Source organism: Ictalurus furcatus, chromosome 10 (assembly GCF_023375685.1).
Source record: "Ictalurus furcatus strain D&B chromosome 10, Billie_1.0, whole genome shotgun sequence".
NCBI classification, from domain to species: domain Eukaryota; kingdom Metazoa; phylum Chordata; class Actinopteri; order Siluriformes; family Ictaluridae; genus Ictalurus; species Ictalurus furcatus.
This window is the reverse complement of record NC_071264.1, coordinates 377,601-396,657: the sequence shown is the minus strand read 5'-3', so window position 1 is coordinate 396,657 and position 19,057 is coordinate 377,601. Positions and strand designations below refer to the sequence as shown.

The 19,057-nt window shown below is 43.4% G+C and overlaps 2 protein-coding genes across 3 annotated transcripts in view; one reads left to right on the top strand and one right to left on the bottom strand.

Annotated features, from left to right (window-relative positions):
- LOC128614058 (uncharacterized) overlaps positions 1-19,057 on the bottom strand; it is a 367,857-nt gene that overhangs the window by 314,155 nt on the left and 34,645 nt on the right. The window lies entirely within an intron of this gene.
- LOC128614083 (leucine-rich repeat-containing protein 1-like) lies at positions 311-19,011 on the top strand. Of its 2 annotated transcripts, XM_053635377.1 has the most exons (3): positions 311-449; positions 14,664-14,791; positions 17,025-19,011. In XM_053635377.1, the coding sequence occupies exons 1-3, from the start codon at positions 440-442 to the stop codon at positions 17,181-17,183; spliced, it is 297 nt and encodes a 98-aa protein (XP_053491352.1). In that variant the 5' UTR covers positions 311-439; the 3' UTR covers positions 17,184-19,011. The 2 variants fall into 2 exon arrangements, with proteins under 2 accessions (XP_053491352.1, XP_053491351.1); XM_053635376.1 differs by lacking the exon at positions 311-449 and having other exon boundaries at positions 14,298-14,791.

Genomic DNA, 19,057 nt, shown 5'->3' with positions numbered 1-19,057 from the left:
CTGAGTTACATCCCCGGTGTCTCCGTCAGAGATTCTGAGCTACAAGCTGCTGACCTGAAGGCCTCAGACATGTGGGTGAATAAGTTCGTCACTGGATGAAGATTTGGAAAGACTTGCACAACAGCAAGCAGAGTTGGCGAGCAAACAAGTGGGGAGAAATGAAAAAACTTCAACCCGCGGACCAGCTGATTGTCAAAACTTGGAACGCGCTTCCCGTCACATACCACACACTGCAGCGTGTGAGTATTGCTGTACTGACAATGTTTGGCTCTAGGTATGCATGTGAGCAGTCTTTCTCACATCTAAAGAACATTAAGACCAACCCACGATCACGTTTAACGGATGGAAGTCTCAACGCCTGCATGAAGCTTAACCTCACCACGTATCAACCAGACTACAAAGCCATCAGCAAAACCATGCAGCACCAGAAGTCGCATTAATGCTAAGAAGTACACTTTATTCATCATTGGTTAGCAACAGCATAACAACGTTATTAAAAAGAATTCAGAGACTTATTGTACTTTAAAAGTGTTGGTCTTACATAAAATGCACACATTTACTTGTATTTAGTTTTTTCTCCCCAAGGATGAAGGGGGACATGGACTGGTGCACCTGCAGAGCAGGACTGCAGCCTTTCGGTTACAGTTTGTGCAAAGGCTGCTACATGGACCTGTAAATGCAAACTGGAAGGCTGTAGCATGTGCCATTTTACGGACACTTGAAGGGCTGGATTTACATAAACCTCTTTTCTGGATGGACCCGAAAAAGATGGACATCAGGAAACTTCCTGTTTTTTACCGTAATGTTTTTAAAGTGTGGGGACTTTTAACAGTGCAGAGAGTACAATGCTCAAGTTCTCTCTACTGGCTGCTGCAGGAGCCAATCATAAATGGTTCCATCTTAGATGTATCTCAAAGGAAGCCGTTTCCTGCGCTTACGGAGGGGTACCGCAGGGCTGGAGTCGTCACTCTGGGTGACCTACTGACCTTAGCAGGACCGGAGTTTGGGAACGCGGTGGCAGTTGCTGGACACATAAAGATGAGGTCAGTCCGTGTAGTCACACAGTTCCTTGTGGAATGGAGGTCCCTGTTGACTGAAGAGGTCCTGAACATGCTGAAGGAATATTCCGGAAGGTTAAGTAGTCCCAATGACCAAGATCCTTTTCCGGATTTTAGAGTCTCGGCGAATGTACGTGAGTGCTCAGGTGTGTTTTTTAAATCTGAAAAACTAAGTTTTGTGGGTCCCAAGTTACCATCTGGGAAAGAACTGTACAAAATGTGTGTACTATCTCTAAATAAAAATTTTCTGGACAAAAGAGTCGACACACCTTGGCATTCTGTTCTACAAATAAAGGAACATGTAAAGCCACAATGGAGAGCTTTGTACAAGTCACCATTAACAAAAAAGTGTGGGGATTTACAGTGGAGGATTTTACACGATGCAGTGGCTGTTAATTCTTTTATCTGTGTTTTAAACACTGATGTGAGTTACGAATGTCCTTTCTGTGCCGTGAGAGAATCTGTTTTTCACATGTTTATGCACCGTGTAAGATTGAAGCCTCTTTTTACTGTTTTACAGAGACTGTTCGGCCATTTTAACGAGAGTTTTACAATCGAAACTTTTATTTTTGGTTTTAAATACTCTCCAAAAAAAAGATTTAAGTGTCAGTTGATAAATTTTATCATAGGGCAGGCAAAGATGGCCATATATGTCAGCAGGAGAAACAAAATTGAATCAAATTCAGGGGACAGTATTTTATTGGTTTTTGTGATTCTGTTAAAATCTAGGATACTAATCGATTTTAAGTTTTACCAAGAGATGAAAGACCTTGTACCATTTGAAAATATATGGTGTCTGGAAGGGGCATTATGTGTGGTTGCAGAAGAAAAAGTGAGATTTCATCAACTTTTAGAAGACTGTGTACATACTGGTTGACACTTGTTTGCTTATTTTATATTCTTTACTCCCTGTGGGTTTTAAAGGCAACTGGAAGGAGAATTATTTTAATTATCTATCTATCTATCTATCTATATTATATATAGATAGATAGATAGATAGATAGATATAAATAAATTTATTTTACTTTTTTTCTTTTAGGGTCATTTGCAATGACTCTGAGGGACCGAAATAGGTCGATGTAGCTTTTACAAGCTTGTAAATAAAAGGCTTTTGAAATTCAATTCTCTCTCTCTCTCACACACAGACTCTCTCTCTCTGACTCTCTCTCTGACACACTCTCTCAGACAGTCTCTCTCTCTCTGACACACTCTCTCAGACAGTCTCTCTCTCTCTGACACACTCTCTCAGACAGTCTCTCTCTCAGATAGTCTCTCTCTCAGACAGTCTCTCTCTCTGACACACTCTCTCTCTCTGACACTCTCTTTCAGACAGTCTCTCTCTCTCTCTGACACACTCTCTCTCTCTGACACTCTCTCTCTCTCTGAGGATTGTGGGTAGCGGGCGAGAGTACAGGTGGCTAGAGCACGTCTGAGTGTTTGTAGTGCTTTTTCAAATACTTTCTTTTCTGGTTTCTTATTTAGCTTTTTTTCTTCTAAAGTAAGAGCTTTAGTGAAGTTAACAGTGTGTGAGCCGACTATTGTCGGCAGAACTCGCTCCAAAATGGAGTTAAATGGAGATTTCTCTCGTCTGACCCTGAGACATGGGTGTAAATGTACGCCGGATGATTCTATACCAATGGAAGAAGTTCTCACCGCTTTCAGCAATCAGGTTGGTGGTGTAAACATCAGATCAGCTTCTCGGATGAACAAAGCAGTGGTGGTTTTTCTTGCCGAAGTTGAAATGGTTGATGCGCTAATTGAACAGCGGCTAATGGTAAACAATGAGTATGTTCATGTGTTTCCACTCTCCGGTGTCTCTAAGAAAATCGTGCTGTCTAACGTGCCTCCTTTTATTAAAAATGAAACTTTAAAAAGTGTGCTCGAGCGCTACGGAAAGTTAACAGCACCGATCAAAATGATTCCGTTGGGTTTAAAAAACCCGGACATTAAACACGTCATGTCTTTCCGCCGTTTCACCTACATGATCCTAAACACGCAGCACGAGCCGCTCTCTCTCTCTGTCAAACTAACGCTGGAGAATAAAGACTACACCATCTTCATCAGCTCCGAGCAGATGAGATGTTTCGTGTGTGGCGAACACGGCCATGTCAGACAGACATGTCCGAGCAGACAGGAGAGCACACAGGTAGAGACACCGCAGACCCAGCGCGCGCCGGGCAGCCGAGCGTGTCTACAGCTCGCGCACTGCCGGTGACGAGTCCTACCGAACAACTCGAGGCAGAATCTCCCACTAACCAACCCGAGACAGGTGTCACACCTAACACTGACAACGCTGCTGAAACCCCAACGGGCCACAGCGCTGATCCAGTTCCACAGCGTAACCCCAGTGTTAAACGGAAAAAAACTGTAAAAAAGCAAGAACCTCCTCCCCCACAACCTCGGTCCCTATCTCAGACAAACCCCACCGGGAGTGAAGTGCACTTACAGCCTCGGTCCCTGTCTCAGACAGACCCTACCGGGAGTGAAGTGCACTTACAGCCTCGGTCCCTGTCTCAGACCGACCTCACGGGGAGTGAGGAGCTCTCACAGCCTGTTCATCCAGAGGCTGATCCTAACGTTTCACTAGAGCTAGAGGAGGAAATGCAGGAAACTTGTTCTGAGACGGCTTTAGAAAGCTCACAGCGCGATGGCTCAGAAAACGAACTTGAAGATCCAGGGAGTAGCTCTGATGAGGACGTTGATTCCTCAGGGATGATAGCTAGACTACACAAAACTTTCAGTAGTTCTCAGCTGCTTACCACATTACAGATAAATGCTTTTTTAGATCTGACAAAAGGGGTTAAGAAACTCAAAATTGAAACCTTCTTTCCCGATCTCTCACGTTTTTATTTGTCATGTCACGTAGTAATGCAAAATGCCACCCTTGAAGAACTTGACCAACAGAAACGCTACCGTCTGAAAACAATGATGCTAAAAGTGAAAAAGACGATACAACACAAGTTCAAAAAGAAGGGGCAATGTTAACTTAAATAAATAAAAAAAACATGGCCTCTCTAAACATTGGCTCACTCAACATTAATGGGTGCCGTAGTGCTGAGAAGCGTTTCAGTCTTTTTAATTTTCTGTTCCTAAAGAAGACTAACATAGTATTTCTACAAGAAACAGATACAGACAACAGTAATCAAACTCAGTGGTTAAGTGAGTGGAAAGGTCAGGCTTTTCACAGTCATGGCTCAAACGTGAGCGCTGGGGTCGCTATATTGTTCTCTGCAGATATTCGAGAACAAGCAGTAAACGCAGTAGAAATTATACCTGGAAGGATGCAGAGAGTAGATATTGATCTACATGAACTCTCGCTTTCCTTGATTAACGTTTACGCTCCCAACATTGGCACGGAACGCGTCAGTTTCTTTAATCTTTTGGATAAAGCCATCTCAGATATCCCTCAAGAAAGGATCATCGTTTTAGCTGGAGATTTCAACTGCACTTTGAATCAGAGTGTAGATCGGAATCATGACGAACCTCATCCTCGCTCAGCAGAAGCACTTAGAACCGTGGTACAAAACCATAATTTAGTAGACGTGTGGAGAGAAACTCTACCCACAGACAGGCAGTATACTTGGCTAAAATCAACTCCCGGAAAGATTCTTACAGCAAGACTCGATAGACTTTATACTCAAAAATTCAACAGAGGCAGATTTTATAACTGTTATATTCATCCCACTCATCTTTCTGATCATCATTACATTTCTGTCGCTGTCACTACCACACTGAGCACTTCCCGTCAACATCACTGGCACTTTAACAACAGGTTATTGCAGGATCATCACTTTATTCACGCCTTTACACTTTTCTGGAAGTCTTGGACAAAGAGAAAGGTTCAGTATACATCAGTAAACCAGTGGTGGGATATTGGCAAAGTTCAGGTTCAGATCTTCTGCCAACAATACACGGAAAATAGCACCAGAGAAATCAAGGAAAAGATCAACTTTCTTGAAAAGGAAATACTGAAACTCAGCAGCTCAATAAGCGGAGAAGAAGAAACAGGAACAAAAGTAACGCTGGAGAAGAACAAAATTCTTCTGAAAAACTTGTATGAAGAGAGAGATCAAGGTGCCATGGTGCGGGCTAAGTTTATACAATATAATAAAATGGACTCATCTACATCTTTCTTCTTTGCGCTGGAGAAAAAAAACAGAGAAAAGAAGTCCATCAGCTACCTGAAACTGCCCAATGGGCAGGAAACTACCGACAAAGATGACATCACTTCACAAGCCTTATCTTTTTACGAGAAACTGTACAACAGCCAGCCATGTGATCCTGAAGCAATTGAAGAACTCCTGAGTGGACTACCACAGCTGAGTGAGTGTGAGAGGAATGAACTCGAGGAATCACTCTCGCTTGAAGAGCTCAGTACGGCCGCTCACCAGCTGTCAAACGGAAAGTCGCCGGGGCTAGATGGATTGACCTCTGAATTTTATAAAACATTCTGGCCTTTGATTGGCCCAGACCTGCACTTTGTCATACTCAGATGTATGGAATCAAAAGGTTTACCCCTCAGCTGTAGGAGAGCTGTAATTACTCTGCTACCCAAAAAAGGAGACCTTGGTAGCTTAAAGAACTGGCGTCCTGTGTCTCTCCTTGGGACAGACTATAAAATCTTTTCGAAGGCACTAACAAACCGCCTTAAAAGATTTTTGGCCACAATAGTACATGAAGACCAGTCATACTGCATCCCAGGACGCTCAATCTTTAACAACCTTTTTCTGGTGCGAGACCTGTTACACCTCACAGAGCTATATAAGGCAGAGATGGGACTAGTGTCACTAGACCAAGAGAAGGCCTTTGACAGAGTAGATCATGGCTATCTCTTTAAGACCCTAACAGCTTTTGGCATTGGTGGACGCTTCATCTCATGGATTAGGCTGCTGTACACTGATGTGTACAGCATGCTGAAAATAAATGGAACACTAACAAGAACGTTTCCCGTGCACAGAGGTGTTCGACAAGGCTGTAGCCTGTCCGGTCTGCTGTACACTCTCTCCATCGAGCCCCTGCTAAGACGCCTGCGAGAAAACCTGCAAGGGTTTTCAGTGTTAAGCCTTGATCTATCTGATGTGACCATAATCAAACTCACAGCATACGCTGATGATGTGACGGTGGTAATCAGATCTGAGGATGACATCGGTCATATGGTTTCTAGCCTCGATGTCTTTCAGAGAGCATCATCTGCACGCGTAAACTGGAACAAAACTGATGCCTTGCTCCTAGGCCAATGGCAGGAGGAGAATATACCTCACCTCCCACAGGACTGTTCATGGAGCAAAGAGGGAGTGAGAATACTTGGGATCTTCTTTGGCACAGATCGATATATGCAGAAGAACTGGGATGGATTGACCAGTAAGGTTACTGAAAAGCTAAATAGATGGAGATGGATTCAATCACAGCTGTCCTACAGGGGCAGAGTCCTAGTGATAAACAACTTGGCTGCCTCGATGCTATGGCACCGTCTGACAGTATTAGATCCACCTCAAGAACTCTTACACCAACTTCAGAAGTGCTTTGTGGACTTCGTCTGGAGCGGTCACCATTGGATACCATCCGGCGCACTGAGTTTACCGGTGTGTGAGGGCGGGCAGAGTCTGATCCATCTTCAGTCCAAGGTGAAGGCCCTGAGACTACAAACTGCTCAGAAACTGTTGTACTGTCCAAGTACTGTGCCATGGGTTAGTTTTGGGCTTGCAGTACTGAGGTTTGCGGGAAGAATGGGACTCGACAGACAGATGTTCTTAATGTCTAATAGTGTCACAAAGGCCGTGCCTGTCAGTCACTATTATGGAACAGTTTTTAAAATCTGGTCTCAGCTTAGAACGCAACGGAAAGATCATTACGGTCTGAACGAACCACTCTTTTACAACACCTGGTTCCCTGAACAAACTGAGTCTAGAAGCGAGATTACTGCTTTCATCTCAGCAGGAGTAGCCAAGGTGGGAGATCTTATTGACCAGGATAAGCGAGAGTGGATACAAGTACACCAACTTTCCAAAGAGATTGGAGGCAGGTCAGAGAGGATTGTGGGGAATGTGGTAAGGACTTTGAAGGCTTTGTTCCCCACACCCCTACTGACGTCCATAAACAACTACATGGCTGGAGATCCTGATCAAACGTCCTTTCCAGAGTTGTACATAACTCCCAGCGAAGCTCCAGACGACGATGGCACAGGCCAACTTCTCTCGTACGCAAGACTTAGAAACGTCCCCTTTTCAATGATAACAAAAGACCAATTGTACAACTTCTGCATAAAAAACGAACTTTCAAGAGAGCTCAAAGGACGGACAGACACAAAGTGGAGAATACACCTATCCACTCCTCCGTCTCAGTCCCCTATGTGGAGGCTGCTCTATAAGAGTCCCCTACCAAAGCGATCTGGAGACCTACAGTGGCGAGTTCTTCACTCCGCGATGCCGACCAATACCTTCCTGTTTAAGTGTAACCTCACGGACTCTCCCCTCTGCAGGTTCTGTGGACTACCAGACACTGTGTTCCACTGCTTCTGCGACTGCCACAGACTGGACCCTCTTTTGAATACACTGGACAGAATAATTAACAATCTCGGGTCACCCTTTTCTAAAGCAATGTTTATTTTAGGTTGTAAATATTCCCGTTCACGCAGAGAACGATGTGCTTTGATCAACTTTCTAGTTGGACAGGCAAAAGTAGCCATCTGGAAATCCTATAGACTAAAAGCGGAAGGAAGAGAAATCAACACCGTAAACTTATTAAAAGCTCTAATAGAGTCACGGATTAAACTTGAACACGAATTCCATATAATGAATGACAATGTGGAAATGTTCGAAAAGACATGGTGCGCAAACATGGGTTTGTTTTCTATAACGGATGATGGGGAAATTGTTTTTCACTGGTGATTGTCTTTATTAATTTAACCATTCTTCACCTCCATGTTTAAATGCGTAGATCCTCTTTCCTTTTTTCCTTTTAAATGAGTGATACTTTCTGTTTTCCCTAAACAATTGGTAAATAAAGTGAGTTTAAAAGTCAAAAGTCTCTCTTCCCCCTCTCCCCACTCTCTCTCTCTCTCTCTCTCTCCCCCACTCTCTCCTTCTCTCTCTCTCTCTCCCCACTCTCTCTTCCCCCTCTCCCCCACTCTCTCTTTCTCTCTCCCCCCTCTCCCCACTCTCTCTTTCTCTCTCTCTCTCTCTCCCTCTCTTTCCCCCTCTCCCCCACTCTCTCTCTTTCTCTCTCTCCCTCTCTCTCCCCACTCTCTCCTTCTCTCTCTCTCTCCCTCTCTCTTCCCCCTCTCCCCACTCTCTCTCTCTTTCTCTCTCTCTCTCTCTCTCTTCCCCCTCTCCCCACTCTCTCTTTCTCTCTCTCTCTCCCTCTCTCTCCCCCCTCTATCTCTCTCTATTTGTTAATGATGCTCATGCATTGCAATGTTATAAACTACCTCCTAATGGTCCACCATGCATCGCCATTCAGCCCGTGTCCTGTCAGCTAAATGTAGCCTAATGTCACTAATAATTATTCACATGTTCATGCTTTTAATAAATCTTTTTATCCTGCCACCATATCAGTGAATTTAAACTAATGCTTGCATTCAGAGTATAAGGGGTGTGTGTGCGCATGTTTAGAATAACTAAAATCTCTCTCTCTCTCTCTCTTTTTGCCTGTATCAGCCAGAGGAGGATGTCCTCCAGGAGAGTTTTTAATTTAATTTTTTTATTTTATTTTTATACCACACCGTGGTATCGACTTTATATATATATATTCTGTTTATATTAAACACTAATATATTTACTGTATAACGCTGTATTTCCAAACAGCATGAATAATTTCTTTTTGCCGAAACTCTGCACAAGCACAATTTTCTATTTATTTTTTAACTTCATGAAGAAAAGTCCGGTTTCATAGAAATCCGCGGACACTTAATTAGTGTCAGCGGCAGAACAGTTCCATATCTGAAGTGATACTCGACATACCTGCTTCCAGCGGCGATCGCTTTCGGCCTACAAAGTTACTTGAAAGTGCCAGCATGAAGCACAGACCTGAAACCTGAAAATGACTGGATGATTTTAATAACGGACAAGCAAGAAAGCACTTCAAAGCGTTATTCCTGTTTTACCTCAGGAATGACATGACTTTGCACATGATCAAATAAGGTTCTTAAGTTCCATTGATATGTTCGCTTGTGCTCAGTGGCAGTTAGAACATTTAATTTTATTATTATTTTTTTAAACTTAAGAACGCTTTTTTTTTGCTTCAGCACAGTACAGACTGAAGTATAGATCATGTACTGTTTCGATTATGAATATTATAATCCGTAGCATTTCAAGCCAGGAACAGCATGTGTGGTGCGTGCCACACACCTATACCAACCTACCGTGGCTATAAAAAGTCTACACACTCCCGTTAAAATAGTGTCAAGATAACGTGTCAGATCTTTTTCTAGCCTTAAGTGGAAACACAAATCTCATCATTTTATGGAAAAAGAAAATGAAAATGCATGGTGGTGGCAGCATCGTACTATGGGGCTGTTTCTCTTCAGCAGGAACTAGGACTCTAGTCTAGATAGAGGGAATCATGGGTAGATGCTAACACCAGTCTACTTTGGGACACTGTTAGGCAACTGAAGATGAGAAAAAGAATGTTTGCGTTCATGTACAATAACGACCCAAAGTGCACATCCAAGTCAACAAAGGAATGGCTTCAGATCAATATCTTCAAATGGCCCTGTCAGTATAGAATTAAATTTGTGCCAAAATTATTGAACATAACTTCTCAAGAAATAAACAAAAATATACAATGAGAGAGAAAAAGGCCAAAACATAACATGGTCTTCAAGTAATTCATGGTTTTCTAAGCTTCCTTTTGGCTAATCACGGTTCATGAATGCGCTGCCAGAGTTTTCATTTACGCTTTAAAAGTTTTTGTTTACGCTCCACAAGTTTACGTTCACCATTCTGGCCCGCGGGTGGGCTTAACAGCCATTTACAGTGAATTCTCAACCGGATGTGTTTGCTGTTTGCTCTTTGCAGGTACTGCAGTAATCATCTCATTACATGGTTGATTACATGGCATCTCAAAACACTAAACAAAGAATTAACTACCAGCCAGTGAAAACAGATCATCACAGTTTGATTTTCAGTGGGTGGGATCATTTAAAAACATTTTTTAATGTTTGTAGCAGAAGATTAAGGCTTTCTGAAAGGCCAAGCTGTGTTACTGACCACAAGCCCAAATGCCAGAGGCATAAGATTAAGAAAGTAGATCAGTATGCATGACTAGTCACATTAGTCACATGTCCAATAAGATGGCAGAAGGAGTACCTACAGATAATCGCCATTCTGGGAATAAAGCACTATATTTCTTTTCTCATCACTATAGTGAGATTATCTGTCGGCGTAACTCTTCAAATGCAGCTTTTCTTATGGATATAAACGGAAACGTCACAAATTCATCACACACGTTTCAGATTCATTTTGATTTATTCACTCAGGGATATTTTCTTGTTGCTGATATTTAGATTTTCGTTTTTACATTTCGTAAACACATCAAATCTGACGTCTTTTAGTTGGTGCTATGAGGGCCAGATGGTTTCCTGTACAAAGGACATAGGCTACATTTACATTTGGCTTTCATGGCATTTGGCAAACGTGCTTATTCAGAGCGACTTACATGTATCTCATTTATATGTCTGAGCAGTTGAAGGTTAAGTGCCTTGGTGGGCCCTTGAGCAGTAGCAGCTTGGCGGCACTGGGATTTGAACTCACGATCTTCCAATCAGAAGCCCAATGTCTTAATCACTGAGCTTCCACTTCCCAAACATAATGGAGTTGTAAAGCATAAACTCTACTCGACATATGACATTTGAGATTCAACTGTTTTAACATTGACTGACAAAGTTTGCAGTCAACATTGTCTCTGTTATCAAAAACAGTACCAGGTACCTTTTAGTTTTAAACATTTTAGCTTAAAATAACAGCTGTCTGCCTGTGTTGTTGGGTTTTTTTTATTATATTAACTTGCAAAATTTGAGTATATCGGACAGGGTTTCATAGACTAGTCAACTAGTTGATTAATATATTCACTAATTTCTGCTTTTGGGAACTCTCAACCAGATCCTTTAAGTCCTGTAAGTTGCGAGATGGGACTGCCATGGATTGGACTTGTTTGTCCAGCACATCCCACAGATTCTTGATCGGATTGAGGTCTGGGGAATTTGGAGCCAAGTCAACACCTTAAACTCTTTGTCATGTTCCTCAAACCGTTCCTGAACCATTTTTGCAATGTAGCAGGGCTCATTATCCTGCTGAAAGAATCCACTGCCATTAGGGAATATTGTTGCCATAAAGGTGTGTACTTGGTCTTCAACAATGTTTAGGTTGGTCGTGCATGTTAAATTAACGTCCATATGAATGCCAAGACCCAAGGTTTCCCAGCAGAGCATTGCCCAGAGCATCACACTGTCTCCGCCGGCTTGCCTTCTTTCCATAGTGTATCCTGGTGCCATCTCTTCCCCAGATAAACGACACACACGCACTTGGCCATCCACATGATGTAAAAGAAAATGTGATTCATGAACCCAGGTCACCTTCTTCTATTGCTCCATGGTCCGGTTCTAATGCTCATGAGCCCATTATGGGTGCTTTCGGCAGTGGACAGGGGTCAGCATGGGCACTCTGACCGGTCTGCAGCTACGCAGCCCCAAGATGATACTTTTTCAAGTACAAGGTGTGGTGGTGTAAGTTGCAATGCATTTAAATCCTCTTAACACTCCTGACCTACTTTTATAATACATTTTATTTGGATGAGATTTGTTGTTTGCTTGTTCTGCCCAGTCTTAGACAGAAGTTTCCCCACCTTACAGGTAACGGAAATGAGTGTTGAACACGTATCTCTATGTATTCCTGCTGTGTTATTATGTTGAGATCGGGTTACGGGTGTACCTACTGTTTATATTCTCTGTGTATATAATATAATATCAGGCTCAGTCACTGGAAGGTAGATTTGTCGCTGTCTGGCTGTCCATTAATGCCATGCTATAGATCACCACTAATTGCTTCTAAAATTAGGCCCCGCTGTCAGCCCCATCAGCAGCGTATAGATCCCACACCGAGACTTGCATGTGTTACAGGGGTGCTGTTTTTCACGCGTGCATTCTTTTATCCATCCTTTTGTTCAACTGTAAAATAGATCGCATATCAAGACAAACAAATGTCTGCCACCTGTGCTTTCTCCAGTTTTTCTTTCAGGACTGTATTAATAATAGCCCGGGATTCTCAAGAACCTGAACATTTAGAGCCGTAAGAGATTAATTCCTGGTCGTGACTGATTTCCCCCATATTATTCCACTCAACTCCCAAGCTCCTATAATAATGCTTTCCTCTCTAGAGCTATTACTTCTGACATGTTTATGTGCATCTATTTTTTTTCTTTTTCACAGATAGGAGGCTGCAGCAGTCTGAATGTGCTGTGTGTGAGGGACAACCATCTGACGCGCATCCCTGAAATTTCACAGGCTACAGAGCTGCATGTTTTTGATTTGTCTGGAAACAGGCTAGGCAGTTGTAAGCCTGGGTTGTTAGGGGTAAATCCCAGAATAATTCAACTCCAAATTAGGTACCATTTGTTCCCCAAATATACAGGGGGCACTGATATTTGAAAAGGCAGATCAGGACCCTGTATACAAATATAGAAAATATATAAACACACCTATAACATTTGTTCTGTCTAAACATACTAATGGGTACAGCACAGCAGTAAGTGGCATGTAAATTGGGTTTGGCATATTTTAAGTAACATAAGCATGTTGCACATAATGCTAATGCAGATATGAATGACCCAGCAAAAGCCATTATTATTTCCCTGCAACTTTTCATTGTGATCAGAGTTGGCATTCATAGTCACGCTGACTTGTATGTAAAAAATAAATAAATAAATCTACTTCCCACACTTGCATACGAACATGTTTGGCAGGTGCAGTTGCATAAATTCAATATGACTCAAGAATACATTGTTTAAACTGGAGTCATTTTCAGGTCACAGGGGTTTTCAGGGATTATTAGGGGGCCATGATGGAGAAGGGCCAGTGGGGGAATTCCACCAGGACACCAGGGTTATACCCCTACTCCTTTACGAGAAGTGTCCTGGGATATTTAATGACCACAGAGAGTCAGGACCTCGGTTTAACGTCTCATCCAAAAGACTGTGCTGTTTTTACAGTATAGTGTCCCTCCTCACTATACCGGGGTATTAGGCCCCACACAGACCACAGGGTGAGCGCCCCCTGCTGGCCTCACTAATACCACTTCCAGCAGCAGCCTTAGTTTTGCCCAGTAGCTCTCCCATCCAGGTACTGGCCAGGCTCAACCTTGCTTAACTTCAGTGGGAAACAAGGCCAGAACTACAGGGAGAACTGCAAGGCAGCCAATATATTACAACTGAGGGAATTAAAAGCCACTAGGTGGTGGAGGTAGTATGTTTTGTAGGATTTTATAGAATCGTGACTGTACACAGAAGATGAACTGATATTAGATTTTAGAGTTGATCCAAACAAGGTCAAATGTCAGAAATAGTTTTTCTTCAATGGCTTTCTTGCTTTTTGAGGCATGTATTTTAAGGGTATTTGAGTTTGAGACATACAGATTAGTAATGAGACTAAAGGAATGGACTAGACTTGGTGGTGGTGGAGGCAACCCTGAGTTCTTCTTATTCATTCTTAAAATAGTTCATTTGATCATTTCTTTTTTTTTTTGATAATGAAGAAAAACAACTCACGAAATGTTTCCCCCCATATCATCTATATTTCTTTGTTTTCGCTATTTTGTCCTATGCGTATGCAAACATTAGCACTCCGTATGTATGAATTCCTGTGTTTGAGAAGGTCTCTGCTCAACGTGAGCCCTAAACGGCATGGCTTGTAGGATTTTAATTTGCTCTGTGCCTGTCTAGCACACATTCTTATAGAAGAAGAATACATTTTTTTGGAATGTTTGATAAGCAGACAGAGCCTAAAATCTGGCACTTTCTCTCTCTGCACCTGAGCTGTTTTATGTCCACCCGCTGGATTGAATGGCTTAAAGAAGCTTATCTCTGCCTAACCACACTCGTCGCTATTAAGCACTAACCACAGTGGCAAGTGGCATCACATCCACTGCTGTGCACTGAGAGTGCACCAGAATTAATTTTGTATATCTATATATATTTTTGCCTACGAATGTAAACGTAGTGTCGATAAAGACGAATAGGAAGTTTGTCATTCTTAACCTCTTCTGAGTAGCAGCTGTGTTTTCTTGTTTAGGCCGAGGGATTATGATCATTTGTGGTGACACGGACCGATGAGGGTGGAAAACCCATGGAAGCTAGGTCACTGAGGGGAGGAGGGAGGGAGAGACGGAGACCGAGCAGGAGCACAGACATTCATGCACAAAGCCTCTAAATAAGTCCGGGTTTATACAAGTCGAGTATAATCTGAGCCCTAATCTGACATTTTTTACTTGCTGGGTATCGCAGGTGAACTCTTCAGTTGAGGTTACTTTATTTTGGCTTAACCTTCAGCTTTGGGAAAATATTTTGGGAATGGTGAGGTGAGACGTGATAGTGGAATGTGTGTGTGTGTATATGTAGGTTCTGATAACCTGGTACGCTATGGCACTCTGGAGAGTCTCGTGAACGACGTGGCTGATGACACGTGGGACAACAGAGCCACGAAGAGAATGAGCACCATCCGATTCCTCGATGACGACGATGAACAGGTGAGAGAATTGTGAAATGCTGGACTCTGTATCACCTGATTGAGCTTCCGTGTGTGTGTGCGCGTGTGTGTGTGCGCGTGTGTGTTAAACTGAAATAACAGCTCGGACTATTATTACTATTACTATTATATTACTACTGCTACCATCTAATTTATAAGATTGGTTTTGATGCACGTGTTTACTGTATCATTAATTAAAATGCAAATGTGCAAACGCTTATGTCAGAGTGTCAGAATCCCGAGTTTGAGTGAGGAAACTTTCACGCCTGTGGATTTCGGACATTACTCTGTAGGTTGCCGAGTCAGGATTGTTAGAATTTTTGGAAACCCGACTAAATGAATGAAGTGCATTCAGTAAATAGCAAAATAACGAGGTATATAAACACAAAATCCAATGGCAAGAAATTCCTGACAGTTCATCTTTGTTAATACAGGGAGTGACCCTGGTGGGATGAACCACACTTGGGAACTAATGAAATTAGAATATAAAGCATAAAGTAGCCTTTGAGTACGATAGTTGTCACACGGGTCATGTTTGCTGCGGTCCAAATCCGAGTGCGATTGTTCCCCCCGTTGGTCTGGTTTCAGACTCACTCGAACGCAGGTGCAACAGATATTATGCGCAGCAGTGGACCTCTTCTGTGTCCCACAAATTCCCCTGCCGCTCATGGTACACATGTGTTGTGGAGACTACGTCGTAATGATGCCGTCCTCAGCTAAAATGCACGCGCAGGTTACTTTACTTCCTGAATAAGCGCAGAACGGAGTACGATTTGCGTTCATATTCACTGGAATCGTGGCTCGGTTCCAAAACAACCGAACTAGGACCACCTCCTTCAGGTAGTCTCAGGTCCGGTACCGCGCTGTGCTTCCCGGTCCACGTGACAGCTTTCACATTACACACAAACCACGCTCAGACTGAGCTGCCAGTGCGAAAGCCCTCTAAGAGTCTGATTTTGGATCCGTAATTAAAGCTATGCCCTTGCTTTAGGGGCTTACTTCGCCTTCAGTCACTGTCGTTGATTATTTACCTGGAACAGCACACCTATGGTGTTTTATTCTGTACTTGGCGTGGTACACTGAGAGTTGGGAGTAAAGTCATTCAAATGGCCTTGTTCTGTAAACATAGCCCTGTCCTGTTCTGTGATGAATGAATCACTGTTGTAAGAAAAGAGTAGAGCAGAAACCTGTATTGCTATGTGACCGGGACCTGTGAGAATTGTTTAAATGGTTTTCTAATAGTACAGTACAGATTTATACACTCATTGGTATATCCCTGCTCATTCATGCAGTTATCCAATACATGAAATCATGTAGATAAAATGTGGACGTCTTCTCAGGTTCGGCATGTTTTTTTTTGTTGTTTTTTTCCATTTTATGGTAGCCTTCTTCTCAGCTCGACCCAGTCTAGCTATCGAGCTCTCTTTTGATCTCGCTCATCAACAAGCCGTTTCCACTCTTAGTTCCGCCACTCGATGGTTTTTTGCACCATCTTGAATAAACTCAGGAGGCTGTGAAATTCCAAGCAGATCAGTAACTTCTGAAATACGCAAATACCCGTCTGGCACCAGCAACCATGCCACCGAGTCACCGAGAGCACATTTTCCCCCTATTCAGATGTTTGATGTGAACATTTCCTGAAGCCGTTGATGTATATCTGCATGATTTTATGCACTGTGCTGCTGCCACATGATTGTCTGATTGGATAATTGCACAGCTGTGCAGCTGTACAGGTGTTTGTCTTAAAGTGGCCAGTGAGTGTATGTATAGTGATAATATAGGTTATAAATGCAGAATATGCACTAAGTTAGCCTTTCTGTTATTAAATACACGGACCTTGTGCCTACACTCATCATTTAGCTTTATTATTATTATTATTATTATTATTATTATTATTATTATTATTATTGTTAGCGGAATGTAGTCCAGCTGTTGCCGTGCTAATCACATAGACCCTGTCAGAATAATAACTTGACAACTCGGTGACTCCACAAAAAAAATTAAAGATAACACAGTACAAAACAGACCATAGACCAGCAAATATGTACGCTCAACTATTGCCAGGAATGAATGATTCATCAATAACCGAGTAACAGGACCAGCGTGGGAAAGAAGCCGTTTTATAACGGTGATGGATCGAATGTGATGAATAGCAATAACTAGGTGTCTATAACTATAGCTCGTGTATCTCCAATGATGGTCTTGTTTTCTTTATTTCTTTTCCTCTGTCATAGGGGACGCTGTTGCGACGGGCCACGCCGCACCCCGGAGAGCTGAGGAGCATGAAGAAGGTGGTGGAGAATCTCCGCAACGGTCTGAACGCTGCCAAAGGCCTGGACTCCAACAAAAACGAGGTCAATAACACTGTGGACCGAGTGACTACATCTGTGTGACCGCTTTGTTTTCCTCCAAGATGACCCAGTCCCCATCGTGTCTTCCCACAATGCACCTCATCCAGCCTTCTCCCTGTGCTTTTTCTCCCTTGAATGTGACTCTCCTCTCTCTGTGCTGGGTCTGTTCTGTTCTCTCCTTCATCTCCTCAGATCCTGAATCAGGGAAAGACCACCATGATAGGTGCCTTCTTTTTTCTTTTTCTTGTTTATCTTCAGAGTAATAATCCATGGACTGCACAATTTCTTTTTTCTTTTTAAATTTTACAATCCAGCCCCTTTTTTTTTTTTTTTTTAAAGCTTTTTGATTTTTTCCAAACACATACCAAGTTAAAATAAGTAGGTGCACTACATTAAGTCTTATACTAATGCTGACAGAAGCTCCAGTTATATATTTACATTCTATTTTTAATTTTTTGTTTTTTAAACACTGGGTGGATGTTTCTTTTTTCTTTCTTTCTCATGAACATGAACTATAGCGCGGGACTGGGGGCGGAGAAACCAGCGTGAACTAAACTAACGAACCTAAACATGAAACATGACATGAACTATGACTATGAATTGAACCATGAAACTATGAACTGTGACTTTGGTTCTCTATCGTAAGGACACTCAACTAATCTACTACAACTCAATATTCCGCGCTGTGTGCTGGGAGGCGCGCGGTATATATACAAACATAATCAGCCTCGTAATGGCTGAGGGCGATTCAGACACACATGAAACAACAACCAATGACAGAACGGGGAGGAGACATAACAGAAACATAACAAATGCACGTGTCGAAATGTCACGATTGTCAACAAGGGAAAAGCAGGTGCTCGTGCACCTGCTCGTGCACGCGCGCTCACATGCTCCACAGCGCGCTGCTTAAAGGGGAACTCATGACAGAACTTGGTCGGCCGTGTCGGTAGACTCGGGCTTGAGCAGAACTTGGTCGGCCATATCAGTAGACTCGGGCGTGAGCAGAACTTGGTCGGCCGTGTCAGTAGACTTGGGCTTGAGCAGGGCTTGGTTGTCCGGGTTAACAGACACTTGGGACAGTAACTGGGCTTTGCAGTGGATCTGTGGAGCTGAGACCCACTCCTGAACCTCCGGCTGGGGCTCTGATGCTGGGGCCTCCCTGTTGACCCGCTCGGCAGGTGAGCCCACCTCGTGTGTCTCAGGTTCGAGCTCTGAGGTCGCCAGGTTAACCTCAGGCTGGAGCTCCGGAGCTGAGACCTCCCCATAGGTCTCGTGCTGGAGCTCTGAGGCTGCCATGTGGACCTCTGGCTGGAGCTCGGCGGGTGAGACCTCCTCGTGGGTCTCAGGTTCGAGCTCTGAGGTCGCCAGGTTCACCTCTGGCTGGGGCTCGGGTGCTGAGACCTCCGACGGGAGCTCCGAGGTCACCCTGTTGACCCTGGGCTGGATCTCTGCAGGAGCTCTCCGGTGGAGTTTCTTATGCTCCCACCAGCTGCTCTTGAAGCATTCATGAGAGCAGTAGAATGCTTCCTGGAGACACAGTTTTTTGCAGGTAGGGCATTGTAGCTTGGTCTCCCTCCTGCAGCCCTCAGACATGCATGTCGGTGCCACCTCCACCACGTTGGCTGGAACCTGAAGCAGATCGGTGGAGGCTGACCTGTCAATCCTCTCATAATAGAGGTTAAAGGGCAGGTCAGGCTGGGGCTGTCCATTGACTCTCCACCCCAGTAAATCCAGACCATGAAGCTGCCCTGGCTGCGTGAACTCCTCCATAAAAAGTTCTGCAAATTGAGTGACATCCTGGAGGGCAGAGGACTCAGTGCTCACCAGCTGCTCCGCCCAGTCACGGGCCGGACCGCAAAACCTGGACACCAAGAACCGGATCCACTGTCTCTTAGTAGGCTTGGGATACACCA